Source organism: Rhincodon typus, chromosome 29 (assembly GCF_021869965.1).
Source record: "Rhincodon typus isolate 14 chromosome 29, sRhiTyp1.1, whole genome shotgun sequence".
NCBI lineage: Eukaryota > Metazoa > Chordata > Chondrichthyes > Orectolobiformes > Rhincodontidae > Rhincodon > Rhincodon typus.
In genome coordinates, this window is record NC_063360.1 from 20,899,432 (window position 1) to 20,919,387 (window position 19,956).

The following is a 19,956-nucleotide window of genomic DNA, read 5'->3' on the forward strand; positions in this document are numbered from 1 at the left end:
CATTTGAATTAGTCTCAATTGTTAATTTTTCAGGCTAATAATAACTCAAAATGTTAACTTTTTTCTCTCCACAGATGCTGCCAGGTCAGCTGAGTTTCACCAGCAAATTCTGTTTTGGTGTGTTTCAGATCTGTCGTTCTTTATTTTGCAAAACTAAAAGTTATTATATATTTGTTCAACATGGGAAAATCGAGCTTTTCCGCTGGATTGACTGGAAGCCATCAAGTTTATTAGCCTCAATTATGACCCAACACTCACAATTTAATATAACAATGAAAAGCCTTAAGGAATTTCATGATTCCAGAGTTTCACTGCTGCAGCTCTATCGGAGCGTGCTCATGGAAATGGAGCACCAAATGAAAGGTGTATCTATGTTTTTACATCTTTCTGCTTAACATCACAACTTGTGTTTTTTTTTAATTCCCACTCTTCCCGAGCAGAAGGTTTTCATACGTTGACACACTGCCTCAAGCGTTTGCCAACTTTAAAACGTAAACTTTAACATTTCTCACATAATGGTCTCAGTTGTTAAATAATAAAGTGGAGCAAGGAATCACCGTTTCTCACTTATCATTACATTGACCACAACGAGCTGATGGTCACAATTTATTCCTTACTGCAGGAGCTCCATCCCAAAATGCATTCGGTTACAGGTTGCATCTATAATCTGCAGTTGTCACTGTGAAGATGGAACAGAAACAGGTACCGCCTCAATAATAAGGTTTCCGAGCTAAATAAATCTTCTCGGCCAACAGTATTGGGGAGATAGGGGGGAATTTAAGCTCATACTGACTTTTGCACTACTTAAAATTCTCTTCCTTCACCAATCATCTAGCTGGCAATATTACATGCATTTGGTTATTCACAGAGTAACAAACTTGTTGTAGTCGTTGCAATTGCCATCTCCAGATGGTAATTGATATTCCAAAGGTGTTGGCAATTAGCAGCTTGCGTATTTGCAACGTTCTGCACCTTAGCTCCAAATTTTGCTCATCCCTGAGCCAGGAAGGACATGTAAACCGTTACAATTCTCTTATCACTGATTGGCCTGACACCCGTTCTACACTCGTGGGATTTGCTGTCAGCTGTTGTTGCTATGATACCGTTTCTATATTTGTAACTTGGCGGGGGTTGAGTTTAAAATCATTTCACAGCAAGTCCATCACTGTGACGTCAGTGAAATTGGTTGAAATCTCGGTGAGATACATTAGGTAGAGAGAGATGGCTATCTGCAGTGGCTGAGCGCTATGACTGCAAACACCAGCAGCTCCACCAGATGACTCCATCCAGACATGCTGCAGCAGTGTGATATTTCCAACAAGCGATACCGGGCACTCTGGTCAGTGGATTTAATCAAAAGTCACGAAGCTTTGTTAAACGCAGCCCGGAGAGATGCTGTAATCTTGCTCAAATCAATCGGAAATGCATCCAAACAGTGGATCAGCAGACCTTCCAATATCCTGCTCCTGTACTACCGCTGGAAGTGGGCTGATGCTCTTAATGACATTGTCAATCTGTATCGAAGGTAGACCTTTACATGTTTGTTTTGTTAAATTTGTATTTTCAAGGCATTTGCAACACATGATGGATAATGTCGTAACTCACCGTATTAAAAAAAAGTGCACTGCGGATGCTTTTCTTAATCTAGGTCAGAGAAGAGAATAAATTAAATCTGCAATCAGAGTTTGGGAAGGATTGGACATTTGGAAATAGTGACAGATTCTCTCACTTGCATTTGTGAAGTAGTTCCTTTCGGCTCCAACAGATGTGTGACCACAATAATGTGCTGCATTTATTAACATTAATGCGTGGGAAAGTTTCTAATCTTGCATTCTGCCCCAAAAATGATTCTCTCTTCATGAATTCTCACTGCTTCTGATCCGAAGAGAATGGTTTGTGTAAAATTGCTCGAGCATCGGGAAGTGATAACTCAAAACAATGAAGAAAACTGTGGTCTTTGCATTAATAACGCATCTAAAATATTTGATGAGTTTGGGGCTACCAATTCTGCAAAATATGGAACCTTCCGATTGTAAAGTAATTCAGGGTTCAGAGTTCTGAATGTTTGTGTGATGACAAAGTGCCCTGGTTGTGGTGTAAACTGTGATTTGTATGTGTGAAATGACCTAGTTTATTCGTAACTAATCAGTGCTTCAATCTATTCACCATAAGTGTAAATTGCTTTATAACAGACAATTGCCTTAACTTTGCAATTTTCCAGTAATGGTGTCTCTCAAACTTGATTTTTTTGAGGAAGTAACCAAAAAAATTGATGAGGGTACAGCGGTAAACGTTGTTCACATGGACTTCAGTAAAGCCTTCTACAAGGTTTTGCGAGGTAGCCTAGTTAGTAAAGTTAGACCACACGCAATTCAGGGTGAGTTTGCCAAACTGCTCTTCTTCAGAACAGTGTCATGGGATCTTTTTAATCCACCTGAGAAAGCAAACAGTTCCTCAGTTTATCATATCTTCTGAAAGATGGCAACTCCAGCAATGCAGCATTCCCTTGGTTTTACACTGGAGGGTCAGCCTAGATTTTTTGTGTTTTAGTTTCATGGAGTGAGTCATGGATCATAGTGATGCAAACTGATTCACAGCTGAGAGAGAAAGGAAGATCTAAGTAACCAGCATTGGGTAGATTATGAAGGCAAAGGAGACAATGAAGGAGTAGACAAGTGCAAAAACAATTGCAAACAAAAGGTGGGTTAGGCTTTTCATGTGGAGAATTTCTCTTTTTATTATGCCAAAATTCGCTAATATAATAACAGCATGTGAACAAGATGTATTTTATTGATGTGGTAATTGGTCAACAACTTGAGGCAAAGAGTAGGTACCTTGTGAATTGTAAATCCCCAAATTTATTGACTAATTTTCACCACTCATTAGCTTCAAAGGAATGGCACTTCACCCTCCATCTCCTCCTGACTTTTGTGAAGTTGCTGCTGTTGCACATTATATGGCCACTAAGAAAGTTGTCTCATAATTAATAACATAAGCACCCCTTCAACTATATGATAATTACTGATAACTGCTAATCAAAGTCACTGGCCCAGAAAGTGAACAATTAAAAAGGTAGCGTCTCCTTCCTCTAGATATTTAATTAATATGGGAGTTTTTTAATGTTAAATTTTAATTTTCTTTTCTTGTACTTCCTTTCTGTCTCTCTTCCATCTTAATTCAATACTTCTTTTTGTCTTTAATTCTTCACGTGTATTTGATAAGGTTGTGAAATCCGGCCTTGCCTAAATAGAATTGGTGGAGGGAATATATCATTGCTCCTGCCATTCATATGCCCTCTTGCCCTTAATGTGCTGTAATCAGTACAAATTACCAGCAAATTACAGCAAGAAATGTTCTTAAGATCAATTTTGATTTTGAAATGTAATAAAGATGCTCAACTCCAGCAAATTCTGGCACATTGTGGATAGGGTAATTTATTACTGAGCTGTTATGTACAGGCCATTAATTGGGTTTGCACATCCAGCCATTAAGCATTTTTCCCTGATTATTACATTATTGGGAGGACATTTTGCTGTCTATTGTATGCAGTCTTGTATATTTCCAGATTCAACTTTTATTTCCTTTACCACATTTCCAAAGATTCCAAATGCTTTCCATTTACTTTTCTCCAATATATTGTAAAATCTATTTTTTTTGTCCTTTTAAGTTTGGATTATTGATTGACCAGTTCAGCATTGTTATTATTTAGTCTGCATTACTAATAATAGAGTGGTACAGTCCAAAAGGAGGTAAGTGGAGCTATTTTTCTGCACTGGCTTATTGAAAGAACTCACAATTAGTTCCTCTCCCTATTTTTGTCCCACTGCCATACATTTTTCTTCTCTTTTTATCCAATTCCCTTTTGAAAGTATCAATGGAATCTGCTTCCACCACTTTCAGGCATGGCATTCCAGATCACAAAACCTTTATTTTCCAGAAACAATTTCCTCATGTTACCTTGGCTTCTTTTGCCAACCACTATATATCTGTGTCCTTTGGAAAAGGGCCATTGTCTCAGACCATAAGATGCAATCACAGATATAAAGCTGAAGGCAGTTTTCTTTTAATGTTCATGGATGTAGGAAGACCAGCATTTATTCCCCACCCTCAACTGCCTTTAAGATGATTGTGATGAGCCACCTTCTTGAACCTCCACAATTTTTATGGTGTAGCGACATATACAGCACTGTTAGGGAGTGAGTTTCAGGATTTTGACAGTGAAGGGATGGCAGTACAGTTCCAAGTCAGGGTGGCATGTGACTTAAATAGGAAATGGCAGGCAGTGACATTCCCTCATTGCAGGAAATGTCAAAGCAGCAGTGGAGGGAATTGAAACACAAGGATGAGGAATTTAAACTTTATACTTTATGGAATCAAGAATCAAAGAAGCTGTTATTTTAAAAAGGGTGAGGTGAATGATAAATGGGGCTTGGTTTGAAAAGGATATATTTCAATATTGAAAAAGTAGAATTGATTGAGGGTACATAATGAAAAACTAGCAAAAAAAATGAAATAATTTAGAAAGGGTAATAGATTGGAAACGATGTAAATGATGGTGCATCCTGATAGAGGTCAGAATGTGAGGTCTTATGAAGGTGAATTAGCAGGATGTAGGGCTTAAAGCTCAGCTCTCAGCTGAACATAATGCTGGGTCTATGTGTGGCCTGGTTCCGAGAAGCATGAAGACACATATGGGAATGGGGAGTAATTGCAATGACTTTGATCCTTATACAAACCATCAAATTGCAAAGGGCTGGGAAATACTTTGGAATGAGATTCCAATCTGACTCTATAATGTTACAAAGCTAAGAGATATGAGACATGCCCAGCAAATTTCCATCTCCCTTTATACTTGAGGCTGTCCACTGAAGAATTCCAGCACTGTGCAAAACTAGACCACAAGGTGAAAACTCCCACCTGCATTTTAGCATTAATGATTTAGCCTCCCAAGGAGTTGAGCATTGCACACGGAGGGCTCAATTTAAGAACCCTCTGAAGACAGGGAGATGGATGTTTGTTAGAAAATTGTTTGAGAAGGTGAGGTCGTAGACTACCTGTCACCTTTCCAATGCAATAGAATTTTATTTGCAACAGGGAGTAACAATTTCTTTCCACAACCACAGGCAATTTACCTTTTGCATAATGTTGTATATTTGTTGTACACTTGTTGGAGATACCAACTGGAAATTTATGCTGGTGGCCTTCCCACTATGTGAGGACACCTCCCAGTGAAACCTGACAATTATGCTGTTGGCTAGGGCAGGCTGCCTGTTTTGGTAATCTGTGGTCCAGGGGTCCCAAGTGACCAAGGTTATCCCATGGCAAACTTCATTATCCTTTCCATTAGCACTCCAACCTCTTGTGGGGAAGTTGATACCCAGTTTAGACAGTTGCAGTCCCAGCAGTAGATACCACACTCAGTGGTGCTTTTACAAATTAAGAGTTATCAATCCTCCAAATAGATGGTAGCTCTTGGAGATGGGCTCCTGTCCTTGAAGCGGTTGGGACACCCAGTTCCAAAAAGATCTTGTCAAAGGTCAACTAAACACTCGGTTGTATTGACTTTCCAGCTTGGCATTAGGACACCCATGTTAAAAATATGGGTGCTTTTTAGGTTTTGTATCTCAGATGGTTGTTTTGGTTTTTGTATCTAAGATGTTTGTTTTTTTCTTAATTAGGTTTTAGTACCTAAGTTGGCGCTGGAGAATGACAACTTTGTGCACTTTTCACTGTACTCCTGTACTTTTGTACTTGAGTATATGTAACAATAAAACCTAATTCTTAAACAAAATTCTAAATTAAACCAGCACATCTTCAGAGATATTGAGACTGGTGAGCTGTTCATTGGACTTTGTGTTTAAAAGCTGGGATCATTTATTGGTGTGGTCAACAGTTGGAAAAATTACCACTGATGATGTGGTGATAGAAAAAAATTCAGTTGTGTGTAAGAGTACTTCCTAATATAAAACTAATTTGGCTTCATTGCCAGTGGGGAATTAGCCTCTGGACAGGGAAAGTGTCCAGAAGGGAAAGGTGGAAACTGGTATTTGTGTTAAACTGTATATTTACAATTAAACCTTAGTAAATCACTGAAAGCCTTTCGCTGCTTCATTCAACAATAGATATTGGTCTGTTCAACAGCCCACCACTGATAAAATCCAGCCCTTTTGGAGTACCATTCACCACCTATTTCATCTACTGGTTGTAGATAGTAAGACAACATAATGACATTCTTGACCATATCAAGCATTCTCTAAATGCTTTTCAGCATAAAAGTGGACCCTAGTTTACATAGATAAGAGATGAATCCCTGATAACACTTCTCCAGTAATGGACAGCATTCACAGTGAATGCATGTCAGGAAATCACTTGACCTATCATTCATTTAAATCATACTTTGGCAAATTAAAATGGAGTTTAAGATTGCAATGTTAATGCAATGTTAATCATTTTATCAAACTACATGTGTAATGCATCAACTATTAAATACCAAAATAAGATTCAGAGCAATAGCATTACAGTTGTTAAGTACTTTTTGCTTACAGCTAGCATTAATTACCGAAGAGGCAAAAGTCATTCACTTGAGTGATTTTCATATTAACACTTTGTTTAACAGAGAAAACAATGTGAGGGTGTTTCGTCAAAATTTTTAACAAGTGATTTGTTTAACATTTTTCATGCACTGAAATAAGTGAATACTGTGCAGTAAATTACATATAACATTCTCATCTAGGTTTTGAATGAATTCTTCCAATTTTAATACTATCAATTCATGGATCATGGCAACAGTGGAAAAGCTTTTCACTGTATTTTATTGTTCTCACTGTAAAATATACGTGACAATAAAATCATTCATATTCACTCCTTCCCTCTTAATACTTGTGTGATAGAAACCTTTTTGTCTTAGACCACTTGTCATGGCATTTCAATTTGAATTAGAATTAGTGTGACCTTATCTTTTGATTTTTTAATTTTTTCATCTCAGAATATTTGTTTACATTGTACATCAAAAATGCAATTGTTCATCTGAAGGCATTCTACACTTACCTTAGAACAACAAAGTAATTCCAGGCATTCTCTGGGTACGTAGCGAATCCTAGCTTTCAAGCTTGTAATTTTTTTCCCATCTTATCTGGCACTTTTTCCTCCAAATTAAAGGATTAATGATTTAAACAAATCATGCTGAATCTTTTGACATTCATTGGGCCTAATAATATCCCGATCACTTTTTTTCTTGCTGATGAGCCATTTCTCCATTTTAACCACCCACTTGGAATAGACTCACACCTTTCTTATCTATTCAAACTAATTCAATGTCCCCAAGGCAATGGCCTAGATACAATTCCTGTGTTGTTACATGAGCATTAGACGCAATTGAATAGTCACCTCCACCCACCTGATGCCATCCTATTTGTTATTAACACAGTGTATCATTGTAGCCATTTTTTTCCCCATTTTGATCTATATCATATTTCAACAAAATACAAGCTATCCATTACTGTACGATGGAATTAAACTGTTTTAATTCTCAAGAGCTAACATTCATTGCTTTTCCAGAATTTGATTAAATATCTTAAGCATTTTATGCAGTTACATTTATATTTAGCATCTTTTTTTAAATTCATTCATGGGATGTGGGCATCACTGGCTAGGCAGCATTTATTGCACAGAGGGCAGTTAAGAGTCAACCACGTTGCCGTGGGTCTGGAGTCACATGTAGGCCAGACAAGGATGGCAGCTTCCTTCCCTAAAGGACGTTTGTGAACCAGATGTTTTTTTCCCAGACAATCAGCAGTGCATTCATGGAAATCATTAGACTCTTAATGCAAATTAAATTCAAATTCCACCATCTGTTGTGGTGGGATTCAAACCCAGGTGACCAGAGCCTTATCTGGTTATCTGGATTAACAGTCCAGCAATAGTACCACTAAGGTATTGCTTCCCCTGATGCAGTTTGTTACAGTAAGTCAATCCCAGGCATAACTTCATAAAATTGCAAAACAAGAATTGGAACAGTTTCATTATAGGATAAGATGATAATTTCTGAATTAACCAAGTACATGACATTTGATAATGTCCAATGAAATCAGCCAACCTTTGAGAATGTAGGGATCAAGCAGAAAAGTGGTGTTGGGTGATAATATATTATCTTATTGAAGAAAGAAACAGGCTCAAGAAACCAAATGGGCCATTCCTGCTCATATTTTCTGTAAAATCAAGTAGTCTTGATAGAACATATCAAAAATTAATACTTGAATAATGTCAGTTGTAACATATAATACAATGGAAGGTAGTGCAGCATACCAAGGTACTGCCACACAAATATAAATAGTATTAAAATGGTAGATTCCTCACTTAGTGTCTGCGTCTTTATAAAAGTCCAATTTAAACAAATTAATAAAAAGTAAACATTTACTAATTTCCCATACAATTGTTCTCATTTAGACTTCATTTAAAATAAGGGTAGAACTTGCCTTGTTTGGATTTATAGCTTGTCTCATGCTTTATGTTTTTAGAAAGAAGTGACATATTCATCTGACAGCATTTGTATCATTTTAACATCTGATGTATCTACTCTGCTATCTTCAGGGATCTGTTGACAGGCATACTAAGGTACCTCTGATTTTCAGTAATTTTCAGGGTTCTATGAATCATCATATAATCTTTTGCTTTGCTAGCCCTCCCCAAATGCATTATCTCACACTTTTCCATGTTGAATTTCATTTGCCTCTGCTCTGCCCAGCTGATTAGTTTGTTGATTTCCTCTTGCAGCTTACAGCTGTCCTCTTTACTTTTTGCTACCAAATGTTGTGTCATCCATGAACTTCTTGATCATGTCTCCTATATTTAAATCCAAATAATTTATGCACACTACAAACAGTAAGGGCATCAGCACTCAGCCTAGCAGAATCCCACCTCCAGTCACATTCCTGTAACATCAAGCTCTTGTTTCTGCCTCTCAGTCAATTTTAGATCCAACATGCTACTTTCCCATGGGTTTCTTATTTTGTTGACAATTCTGCCATGAGGAACCTTATCAAAAGCCTTGGTGAAGTCAATATAGAGCTCATTAATTGTATTACTTCATCAGCATTCCTGGTTATCTCCTTAAAAGGTTTGATCAAATTTGTCAAACGTGACCTTACCTGAACAAATCCAGGTTGATTATCTCTGATCAATCCGTGCATTTTAATTTGCAGATATACTCTGACACTTTGAATACTTTCTAATAACATCTGACTGGCCTGTAATTTCTTGATCTATCTCCATTTTTCTCCATTTTTAAAAATAATGGGACAACATTAGCCTTCCAGTCCTCCGGATCCTCACCTATGGCCAGAGAAGATTTGAAAATTACTGCCCTTGTTATCTCCTGTCTTGCCTTATTCTACAGCTTGGGATACATCTTATACGTGTCTGCAGAGCTATCCATTTTTATGGCTGCTAAAGCCAGCTAGTACCTTCACTTTGTTAATTACCTCCAAAATTTCAAAGTCCTCCACCCCTGAAATTTATACTTGCATCATTTTCTATTGTGAAGCTGAACACAAAGTATTCATTGAGGATTATGCCTCTGACTTCTGAGTCCACAGACATTTAGCTCTAAGGTCTACAATAGGCCCTACTCTTTCCCTAGTCATTCACTTGCTGTTTATATATTACAGAACCCTTTTGTTGTTTTTCATTATTCTACCCACAAATGCTTGCTCACTCATGCACTCCCTTAGCTTTCCTAATTTGCTTTTCTAAGTTACCATCTGCACTTCACCATATTGAGCTTTTGATATCTGCTATTGACTTCTTTTTTTTCTTAAACCTAAACTTTATGTCCCATGACATCTAGACTTCTCTGGTCTTGGCCCCATCCTTTGTTTTAATGGGAACATGTTTGCTCTGTTGTTTCGCTAGTTCCTTTTTGAATGCCTCCCACTGCCCAGTTTCATGTGCAACTAGCTGCCCCCAGTCCACTTGGGCCAGATTGTATCTTATCTTAGTAAAATATAGCCTTTCCCCAGTTTAGAACTTTTATTCCCAGCCCATCCTTAACCTTTTCCTTCACTATCCCAAATCTAATGGAATTATGGTGATTATGTACAAAATGTTCCCTGCCACCTGCCCAGGCTCCTTTCTGCGGCTAAAACAGTTCTGGATGCCCTCCCTATCTTGCTCACTGAAACTATCCCAGTTAATATTTGTGTAGTTAAAATCCCCTACTATTAATACCTTATTATTCATACAATTCTCTGAAATTTTGATTCTCTATCTCTTCGTGACTGTTTAGGGTGTCTAGCATGTTTGCCTTTTTGTGTTTTACTTCATCATCAATGTGGTCTACTTTTATGATCGTTCAAAGATAGGATCCCTCCTCACCGCTATAATTGATTCCTTGATCAATATTAGGATTCCCTCCTCCTCTATTCCCCCTGTCTACCTCATTTGAATAGCCTGTAACCAGGAAGGCTTATAGCATTCCAAAAAGATCCTATGCTTCAACTCTGGATGAAAGTACCAGAGTTTCTCTGCCATGCATGTGTCTTGCTTGAAAAATAGGAGGTCAGCAATTGAGGGTGTTATTTGTCCACCTTTATCAACTTTCAGTTTTGTCTTTGTATGTAGACCTGGGCTGTTGTGGAACAGTGGTAGTGTCCACAACTTTGAGCTAGGGGGCCCAGGTTAAGGTCTCATCTGTTCCAGAGATGTGTCACAACATCCCTGAACAGGTTAATGCTGTAGTGGTAGGAACAAATCTCATCCTCCACCAAAGTTTATTACAACATCTCTGAACAGCTAAATTACAAAATATCTGAACCCAAAAATTCTGTACAAAATTTTGGCAATGTCTGGAATGGAATCACAACTGCAACATTCCAGAAATGGGTAGAGCGTTCAAGTCTTCTATTTCTAGACATTGTAAAGCCTAAACAGACATCAGCTATTAACTCAACTACTGAAAGCCTTATCCAAGAGAGAATGGATGTGGAAGTAAGCAGGAGTGCTCTTCCAAGCCTCGTGTGGATCTTGCTGCCGATTTCCAGCCTATTATTTGGAAACCTGAAACAAAATAAAAGTTGCAGGAAGTATACAGAAAGTCAGTCAGCATCTGTGGAAAGTAAAGAAAGGTCAAAATTTTAGGAAAGTCCCATTTAACTTAAGGTGTGGAAAAGTGGATCTTTTCTATCCATCACTTTCATATATTACATGATACCTCTGTAGACATTTTTGACATGTAATTTAGAGAGAATATAGGCTGAAAATTCTGTTAGAGAGCATATATACCGAAAATTATGCTTGATCATGCATTGAAAATTCTTCATGTAAATTAGCACATTGAAGAAAGACTTACTTAGTTGAAGCTTTTCACATTTCATTCATCTGGACAATTCAAAAGGATGCTAATTCAAATGGAAAACCAATGTTTATTTTGCATGAAGTGACAATACTAACAGGTTGGCAAGTGGACTCTGACAGAGGCATGGCCAGAGAAAATGCACTGATTAATGGTGAATGACATTTAAGTGTCAAGCTTTGCTGAAATTCTAAACTCTGACTCTGATTGGTCAGAACTTTGCCATCAAATGCTGTCACCGAGATAGTAGGAACTGCAGATGCTGGAGAATCTGAGATAACAAGGTGTAGAGCTGGATGAACACAGCAGGCCAAGCAGCATCATAGGAGCAGGAAGGCTGACGTTTCGGGCCTAGACCCTTCTTCAGAAATGGGGGAGGGGAAGGGGGTTCTGCAATAAATAGGGAGAGAGGGGGAGGCGGATAGAAGATGGATAGGGGAGAAGACAGGTGGAGAGGAGACAGACAGGTCAAAGTGGCGGGGATGGAGCCAGTAAAGGTGAGTGTAGGTGGGGAGGTAGGGAGGGGATAGGTCAGTCCAGGGAGGACGGACAGGTCAAGGGGGCGGGATGAGGTTAGTAGGTAGGAGATGGGGGTGGGGCTTGAGGTGGGAGGAGGGGATAGGTGGGAGGAAGGACAGGTTAGGGAGGCGGGGACGAGCTGGGCTGGTTTTGGGATGCGGTAGGGGGAGGGGAGATTTTGAAGGTTGTGAAATCCACATTGATACCATTGGGCTGCAGGGTTCCCAAGCAGAATATGAGTTGCTGTTCTTGCAACCTTCGGGTGGCATCGTTGTGGCACTGCAGGAGGCCCAGGATGGACATGTCATCTGAGGAATGGGAGGGGGAGTTGAAATGGTTCGCGAGGAAGTTCTGGAGGAGGTGGAGGGCGTAGGTGGTGTCACGGACGTAGGTAGGGAGTTCCTGGACCAAGGGGGAGAAAATGGAGTCATTTCCTACCTACTAACCTCATCCTGCCCCCTTGACCTGTCCATCCTCCCTGGACTGACCTATCTCCTCCCTACCTCCCCACCTACACTCACCTTTACTGGCTCCATCCCCGCCTCTTTGACCTGTCTGTCTCCTCTCCACCTATCTTCTCCTCTATCCATCTTCTATCCGCCTCCCCCTCTCTCCCTATTTATTTCAGAACCCCCTTCCCCTCCCCCATTTCTGAAGAAGGGTCTAGGCCCGAAACGTCAGCTTTCCTGCTCCTATGATGCTGCTTGGCCTGCTGTGTTCATCCAGCTCTCCACTGTGTTATCTCAAATGCTGTCACCTATTCTGTTGAGTTGAAACAGGTAGAATTGATGTACAAATTCTCTCTGTCTGCAAAGAACAGGCCCTGTGTATTAATATATGTAGCTTCTAGTACACATAGGTACACTACACTGCCAGCTTGACTGACAATACTAATTGTCAGGACAATTCTACAAACATTTGGAATCATTCAGCAAACGCTGTCCAATTGTAGAATTACATCTAATGTTGTACACTGGGTTACGGGATTTTGCAAGCACCGGCTGGTTTGGTATGGTTGGTACCTTGCTTGTTACGGAAGGTAAAAGGCAAAATAAAGTTGTCATAGTCCCACCAGACCGTAGTGCTGCTCTCTCCTTAGAGACAACTGGTGGTGATTTAATCTGAGGGTCATGACATTTCAGGAGAGGGGAGCAATTGAGAAGGTAAGTCCTTCATGGTAACCTCAGCCACGGCAAGAACTGAACCCATGCTGTTGGCATCATTGTACATTGCAAATCAGCCAATTAGCTAACCTAACCAAAAGAAATCAGAGTTAATATCCTCAATTCCAAGGAAGGGTCACTGGACCCGAAAAGTTAACTCTGATTTCTCTCCACAGATGCTGCCAGACCTTTTGAGCTTTTCCAACAATTTCTGTTTTTATTTCATTTACAGCATCCGCAGTTCTTTCCGTTTTAGCTGAAAGGATATGCTATTTTAAACTATTTGACAATCTTTGGGACATATGGCCTACAGGCCTGTCAACACCTCAGCACTGAAATTCACTAGATAAATCATGAAGTATTCTGAAATTGGAAACCTTTGTCTGTTACTATATTGCAGATGGAATGGTACAGAGTCCACAGAAGCAACCAATAGCATCACCACTCTTCGCCGCAACTGGAGTGGAAAAGTATATGAGCTCCATCGAAAAGGTGTTACTGATATAGAACTGAATTCTATTGAACAGCAACATGTGAAATTTATCTCAGAATTTATATATTTACAGAAAAAAAATTTACGCCATGCAGCGGTGACCACTGAGGTAGGCAACTATCACTGTCAAAACCTTTTGCAATAAATTTGTTTGCAATGTAAACATTTTGCCATCTATATGCTGACAAACAGGAGCCAGTAAGAATTATATTAATATGTTATCCAACATGGTGAATGCTGAAAAGACAACTCAATCTAGATTGAAGTTCGATGTCTTGATCACTTTTATTCATAAAGACCATAAAACCATAAGATAAAGGAATAGAATTAAGCCAGTCAGCCAATTAGTCTCTGTTATATTACTCAACCCCAATCTCCTCCATTCTTCCTATCTTTGATCCCCTTACTAATCAAAAACCTATCTATCTCTGTCTTAAATACACTAAATGACTTGTCCTTCATAGTCTTCTGTGGCAATGAGTTTCACTGATTAACCACCCTCTGGCTGAAGAAATTCCTTCTCATCTCAGTTCTAAAGGTCATCCCTTCACTGAGGCTGTGGCCTTGGTTCCTAGTCTCTCCTACTGGTTGAAACATCTTCTCCATGTCCATACCTCTCAGCATTCTGTAAGTTTCAGTGAGATCCCTGTTTGTTCATCCTTCTAAACTCCATTGAGTACAGACCCAGAGTCCTCAACTCAACCACTTCTCATATGACAAGCTCTTAATTCCTGGAATCATTTTAGTAAACCTCCTCTGGACCCTCTCCAAGGCCAGTACATCTTTCCTTAGGTATGGGGCCCAAAACTACTCACGGTATTCCAAATCCATTCTGACCAGAGCCTTACACAGCCTCAGTAGTACATTCCTGCACTTGCATTCTAGCCCTCTCCAAATGTGAACATTGCTTTTGTCTTCCTAACTGCCAACTGAGTTCATATGTTAACCTTAGGTGGATCGTGAGCAAGCAGGGCTTCTAAGTCCCTTTGTGCTTCAAATTTCCTGCTATTCTAATTGCAGACTCATCACAACAGAAGACCCTAGAGCAGCTACCTTCTCCCTGATAATGTATGAAGTAGCAATCTGTTGACACCCTGATGTAGGCTGTAAACCCCTTCATAAGTAAATGCTTCTACACACACAAATGACTGCATCAGCTACTGCTGCTGAGTTATTAATTTGCATTTATTGAGACCACCATCAAATGCAAGTCCAATACTTAGGAATGACTGGAGCACCCAGCTTTCTTTTTCCTTTTTATATCTGGAAGTGCTATCACACACAAATGATTTTTTTCCCATCACCAAATCACCATGATTTTTTTTTTGTTTTTAACTATTAACTGCCACCTCCTGAACACATGGGACATGAACCCAGCTTCCTGGTTCAAACATATAAATACTACCACTGGGCCACAAGAACTCTCTAAAAGGCAATGAGAGTGGGATTCAAAGCCATACAGACAAAACCTTAGTTACAATGACGGCCTGGGCACTACAGGTTGTGGCTTCTTGAATACCAATAGTTTTTGCCCCACCTGACTCATGCTGTTCACCCAGTTTTTTGCCTCATTAACAGAGAAATGAAACTGGTGGCTATTGACCTGAGTGCAAAGGCGTCACAGCTGTATGGAATAGACTTGGTGGACTTGAAACTTTGCAGTAAGGGCTCATGAGAACTTGCAACAACTGTCTCATACCATAGTCCTCCTTGTGCAAGAATGACTACAATTAAGAAAAATAAAATGATCAACAAAGGATAGTACCACCCAGAAGCTTGGGAGACTTTTGGCCACATTCCCCCTATTGTATACATACGTAGAATTTCCAAGTAACTCTCGTCATTAGAGTTAAGTCATGTTTTAAGTAGTTTGGTCCTTCTGATTTATTAGTGATGTTATTGTCTATAGCTTTATCCTGTAACATCTATTCTGAGGCAGCCAGACTGCTTCCATTCATGACAAAAGCCATTGTAAAATAAATTGTTCAGGAGTTATGTGATGTTAAATCCTTTTCCTCTCACTCTCCAAATGGCCATTAATCACTATATTTTGCTGAGGCTATGTATTTTCCATAACAAACTTGTGTACAACTTCAATAGCCCAAATGTAATGGTAGCCAAGCACCAAGTTCACCTAGTTACTGGCATGAGGTCACTTTAATTTCAAAACCCCTGTTTCTTTATTTATATAAATTAGCCCTAATTCTCTCTAAAGCCTGGCAGAAATAAGGCCCCAGCAGATAACAAGCATGTGCAGCAGGGTTGGAAAAATGAACCAGTAAAGATACATCTAAATGGGGGTTGGAGGTCTCTAAAGTAAATCATGGGCAACCAAAGGGAAGCCTGGGGTATAGAAGGCCCTAGATTTCCTTGAGGAGTCTAGAAAGGCTTTACAATTTATCTTTTTCATCTTCTGTGTTTTGGCATCTGTGACTACTGGAGGTGAGCAATAGGTGTTGACCTCACAGAAAATATGCTAAAGTGATTGTTATCCTCAGACCCCAACATCTTGTGTTTCCGTCAGCTCCACCCTTGCCTGGAATGAGGTCCTAACTCACAGTTGAAATTGCAGAGTAAAAGTAGCATCTTGCCTCAGTGATTTTAATGCCTCACATTACCCAATTCCATCAGGGTGATTAACCAAAGCTAATACAACTCTTTCTCCTTTTAATTGGTAAGACTGAGACTGATTCACTTATCCCATTATTATAGGAAGTTCCTGTGCAACTATATAACTCAGTAGAAAAAGACAAATCCTTTGCGCTGTAAACTAAGCAATCTGACAAATAAAGAAATAGGATTTCAGCAAACAATTTGCATCTTTCCTTCTTTATTTACTACAGGAGTTGATACACATGCATAACAAAGAAAGCCGAACAGTTGGGAGCTGTATTTCTGAGTCCAGTGCTGGTATGTGCTTTTATAACACTATGTCCTTTGTTTAAATAAATTAAGGCGCTGAATCTCCACAGTGCCATGAAACAAACAGAAAACCTAAGGTGACCCTGTTTAGTGTGTCACAACTAATGTAGTTGAGGTAATGTCACTAAACTAGTAATCCAGAACCCCAGAGTAACACTCTCGGCATTTAGGTTTGGTGATTGTCGTAAAATTCCATCTGATTTTTTAATGTCCTCTTGGGAAGGGAACTGCTGTCCTTACCTGGTCTGGCCCACCATGACTCCAGACCCATTGCAATGTGGTTAACTGCCCTTCAAAACAGCCAAGCAAGCCACTCAGTTCAAGGGCAATTAGGGATGGGCAATAAATGCTAGCCTTGTCAATGACACCTACATTTCATGAACGAATGAAAAATAAATACTTGACTTCCAGGTCAAGTATTGTGAGTTACAAAAGGCTTCAAGTGTATGCTAACACGCTAACTCCTGCTCCACGGCCACCCAGGCATGTCAGTCAAAGCTGCCGAAGAGAGGCAGACAGCCAGAGGCAGCATCCTCACAGCCAGTCTACAAAGTAATAGTGGTGTAAGACCACATCAACCATGCTTATTTCTGATTGAGTTTAAATCATTGGTTGTTGCACGATTTGCTTGACTACATGCTTGCAGTTCTCTTCTTTTAAATCAGTTTTCTTAAACTTTTGAAAGTTTAGACTGATGAAAGATTCTGTCTCGTGATAGAATGAGTGTCAGATTACCTTCTTACTAAAGTCAACTATCTGCATGTGAGTTGAACAGTGATCTGGTTTTTCAAATTGTGAGAAGCATCCTAGATTCACCTAGAAGGTCGCATGGTGACTTTAATTTGTAGGAACAAGAGAGATGGGGAGAGGAATAGGGATAGAAATCGTGGGTTGGAAGATAGGGAGATGGGGGAGGATGTAGAAAGGGATGTGGGGTTTGGAATGGAAAAGAAAGAGAACAGAGCAGGAGGTGGGTAATCGAGCAGTGGGGGCAAAAAAGGACTGAGAACTATGAGGAGTCGAGTGCTAACAGATAGAGAAAATCAGTTCTGCGGATCAGTAGGGGGTTTGGGGAATCTGGAAGTTTGGTTTGTAGGAACAAGGTGGCTTACGTCTTTCAACTGGAGCTGGTGGAAGGCGCTGTGGAATTAGCCAGAATACTGCTCAGAAGTGGTACACCCAGGAAACTAACTGCTTATGGGCTTGGTTAGTCCAGTTAGCTGAATCAGATTGGTACCACATAGCATGGGGCGTGATCCCCATTCCAGCTGGAGTGGAATCGGCACCAGTCTTCTTGCCCTATCCATGGTGGAGATTATGGAACTGTGGCTTGGTCCTGCCTTTTGGCAGAGACCTCAAGAAGAAGAGAAAGCCATTGATAAGACACTGCCATACACATTTTTAAAAATGCTTAAATGGAATCTTGAACCTACCCTACAGTCTTAACATAGAATAAATGCATGTGAAAAATATCTCTCTTTTCTTTTCAAGAGTCCTTATTCTGCGTGTTTCCAGAATCACTAGTCTGTTTGGAAATGTTCTGCAAAGATGTTTTGGAGCTCTCGGAGGAATTATACAAGAATTCTGTCCATGTCCTGGAATCAAATGGAACAGTTCTGCCTGATCCTGACCAGGAATGGTGGAAAATAAATCTTCCAGATTGGATGCAGTATGTCAATAGGGTTTTGCCTGCATTAGAGGACACAATTATTAGTATTCAGAATATAACACATCAGTTTCTGGAATATTTTAAAACAACTTCTATTGCTTGTAGCCTGAAAAGTCATCCAGATGTGGGGTACTACATCAGTGACTATGGTTTTAAAGAGGCATATATGAAGAAAGTGTGGCACTTGTAATGAATGTATGAAAAGTTGTATAAAATAATGAGATATATATTCTGCGCAAGATTGTGAGAAAATATTAAATGTAAGTAAAAATGAGGCAAAACAAAGTGATCAGCTGTCATTTTATTCATCCCATCCCACAGAAGATTGAAGGAAAATGTTAAAGTGAATCAATATTTTATCACTTTGAAAATTGAGCCAATATAATTAGTGCAGCTGAAATTTGCTTTTAATAAAGTTTAAAATATTTGGATACATATTTTCAAATGATCTAATTTATCAAATTCATTATTGAATCCATCAACATGATTTCAGCACACAGGTTTTAATGCAATTGAATAATTTTACTCCATATTTGTAAATGTCCCTCAGAACATTACTCAATAATAGCCATTCAGATTTCCTTTATTGAAAGGCTGTTTAGCACTTGGACCTGTAGTTGCCACTTCTGATGGACAGTCTAAAAGATAATTCTGGTTATCTGATTATAGAGTTAGAAAACAGATCTTGTATTATGGTCAATTCCCTGTTGAAAATATGTCATCACTGTACTACCAATGACTTAATAATATCTAGCTTAAAGTTGTTCAAAAAGTGTGTCAGAGGATACATAATTTGTACCATTTTTGCTCACCAAAAACTATGTATGAAAGATTGCGTCATAAACTGGCATAGTACTTAACTCATCACTTTACAAAAATGAAGAACGATTTTCTTCCACTATACTTGTACAAGGTACCTTACAGAATAATTGTACTGTGAATCTTAAGTACAAAGAAATTTGTCAAGTGGAGCTATTGTCCATATTATTGCCTTGAAATACAGACACTGACTCAATAAACACTTGTTTGAAAGTATACTTTGATGTTATTGAATAGATGAGTGAACAGATAGGTAAATGAAGTGGGTATTTGGATAGGGGGCTGGCTGGGTTAGTAGATGGGGGATTGCTGGATGAAATAGGGAGGCAAGTTTGGGTCATGCAGGGTGAAGTGGCCAAGTGGGTAGCCCGGTTGGGATTAGTCAGGTGACGTTGTAATCAGGTCAGTGGGCTAGTTGGGAGAGTAGTTTGTTTGGATTGGGAGGGTAACAGCGTAGCTTTGGCTTAAATTTTCTTTGTATCTTACCAGAAATAGGAGCTCAAGTAGGCCATTGGGCTCTCAAAACTGCTCCACCATTCAACAAGATCAAAGCTGACGTACTTGTGAACTTAACTTTCCTGCCTGTCCCCCAGGATTCCCTCTTTAAAAAATAAGTTGGATCAGTATCCGTACTGTGATAAATTTAGCATCAATCCAGAAGAAAAATAAAATCTTTAAATATTTACAACCATGTTTATTCACTGCTTTCTAATTCTGAAACAATCATTCTTCTTCAGTATACGGTCACTCCAAACAGTCCTATACACAACTTCAAATACCTGATTATTTGCATCATAAATTACTAATATCATAACACACCTCTGGATCAGCTAGAACCTGAACCCATACCTCCTTGGTTCAGGTGTACAGACACTACCATTACACAACCTCAAACACTGACAATGACTATCACTGACTTCCTCCAGCCGCCTGTGTCGCATTTACTACGAGACCACAACTAGGAAAAGGACCCACATGATCACAGGCGCCTGATTCGTCTTTTCATAATATAATCCCGTGATAT

The 19,956-nt window shown here is 39.3% G+C and overlaps 1 protein-coding gene across 1 annotated transcript; it reads left to right on the forward strand.

Annotated features, from left to right (window-relative positions):
- The first annotated feature begins 1,211 nt into the window (after positions 1 to 1,211).
- Positions 1,212 to 19,112, forward strand: LOC125486459. The gene is made up of 4 exons (XM_048614060.1): positions 1,212 to 1,525; positions 13,430 to 13,631; positions 16,366 to 16,432; positions 17,936 to 19,112. The coding sequence occupies exons 1-4, from the start codon at positions 1,293 to 1,295 to the stop codon at positions 18,301 to 18,303; spliced, it is 870 nt and encodes a 289-aa protein (XP_048470017.1). The 5' UTR covers positions 1,212 to 1,292; the 3' UTR covers positions 18,304 to 19,112.
- The last annotated feature ends 844 nt before the right edge of the window (positions 19,113 to 19,956 follow it).

Coding starts and splice junctions, on each gene's coding strand:
- LOC125486459 (XM_048614060.1), top strand. CDS start 1,293: ATGCTGCAGCAGTGTGATATTTCCAACAAGCGATACCGGGCACTCTGG. Junction 13,632..16,365: donor ATGCAGCGGTGACCACTGAG/GTAGGCAACTAT, acceptor TATTTACTACAG/GAGTTGATACACATGCATAA. Junction 16,433..17,935: donor TATTTCTGAGTCCAGTGCTG/GTATGTGCTTTT, acceptor TTTCTTTTCAAG/AGTCCTTATTCTGCGTGTTT.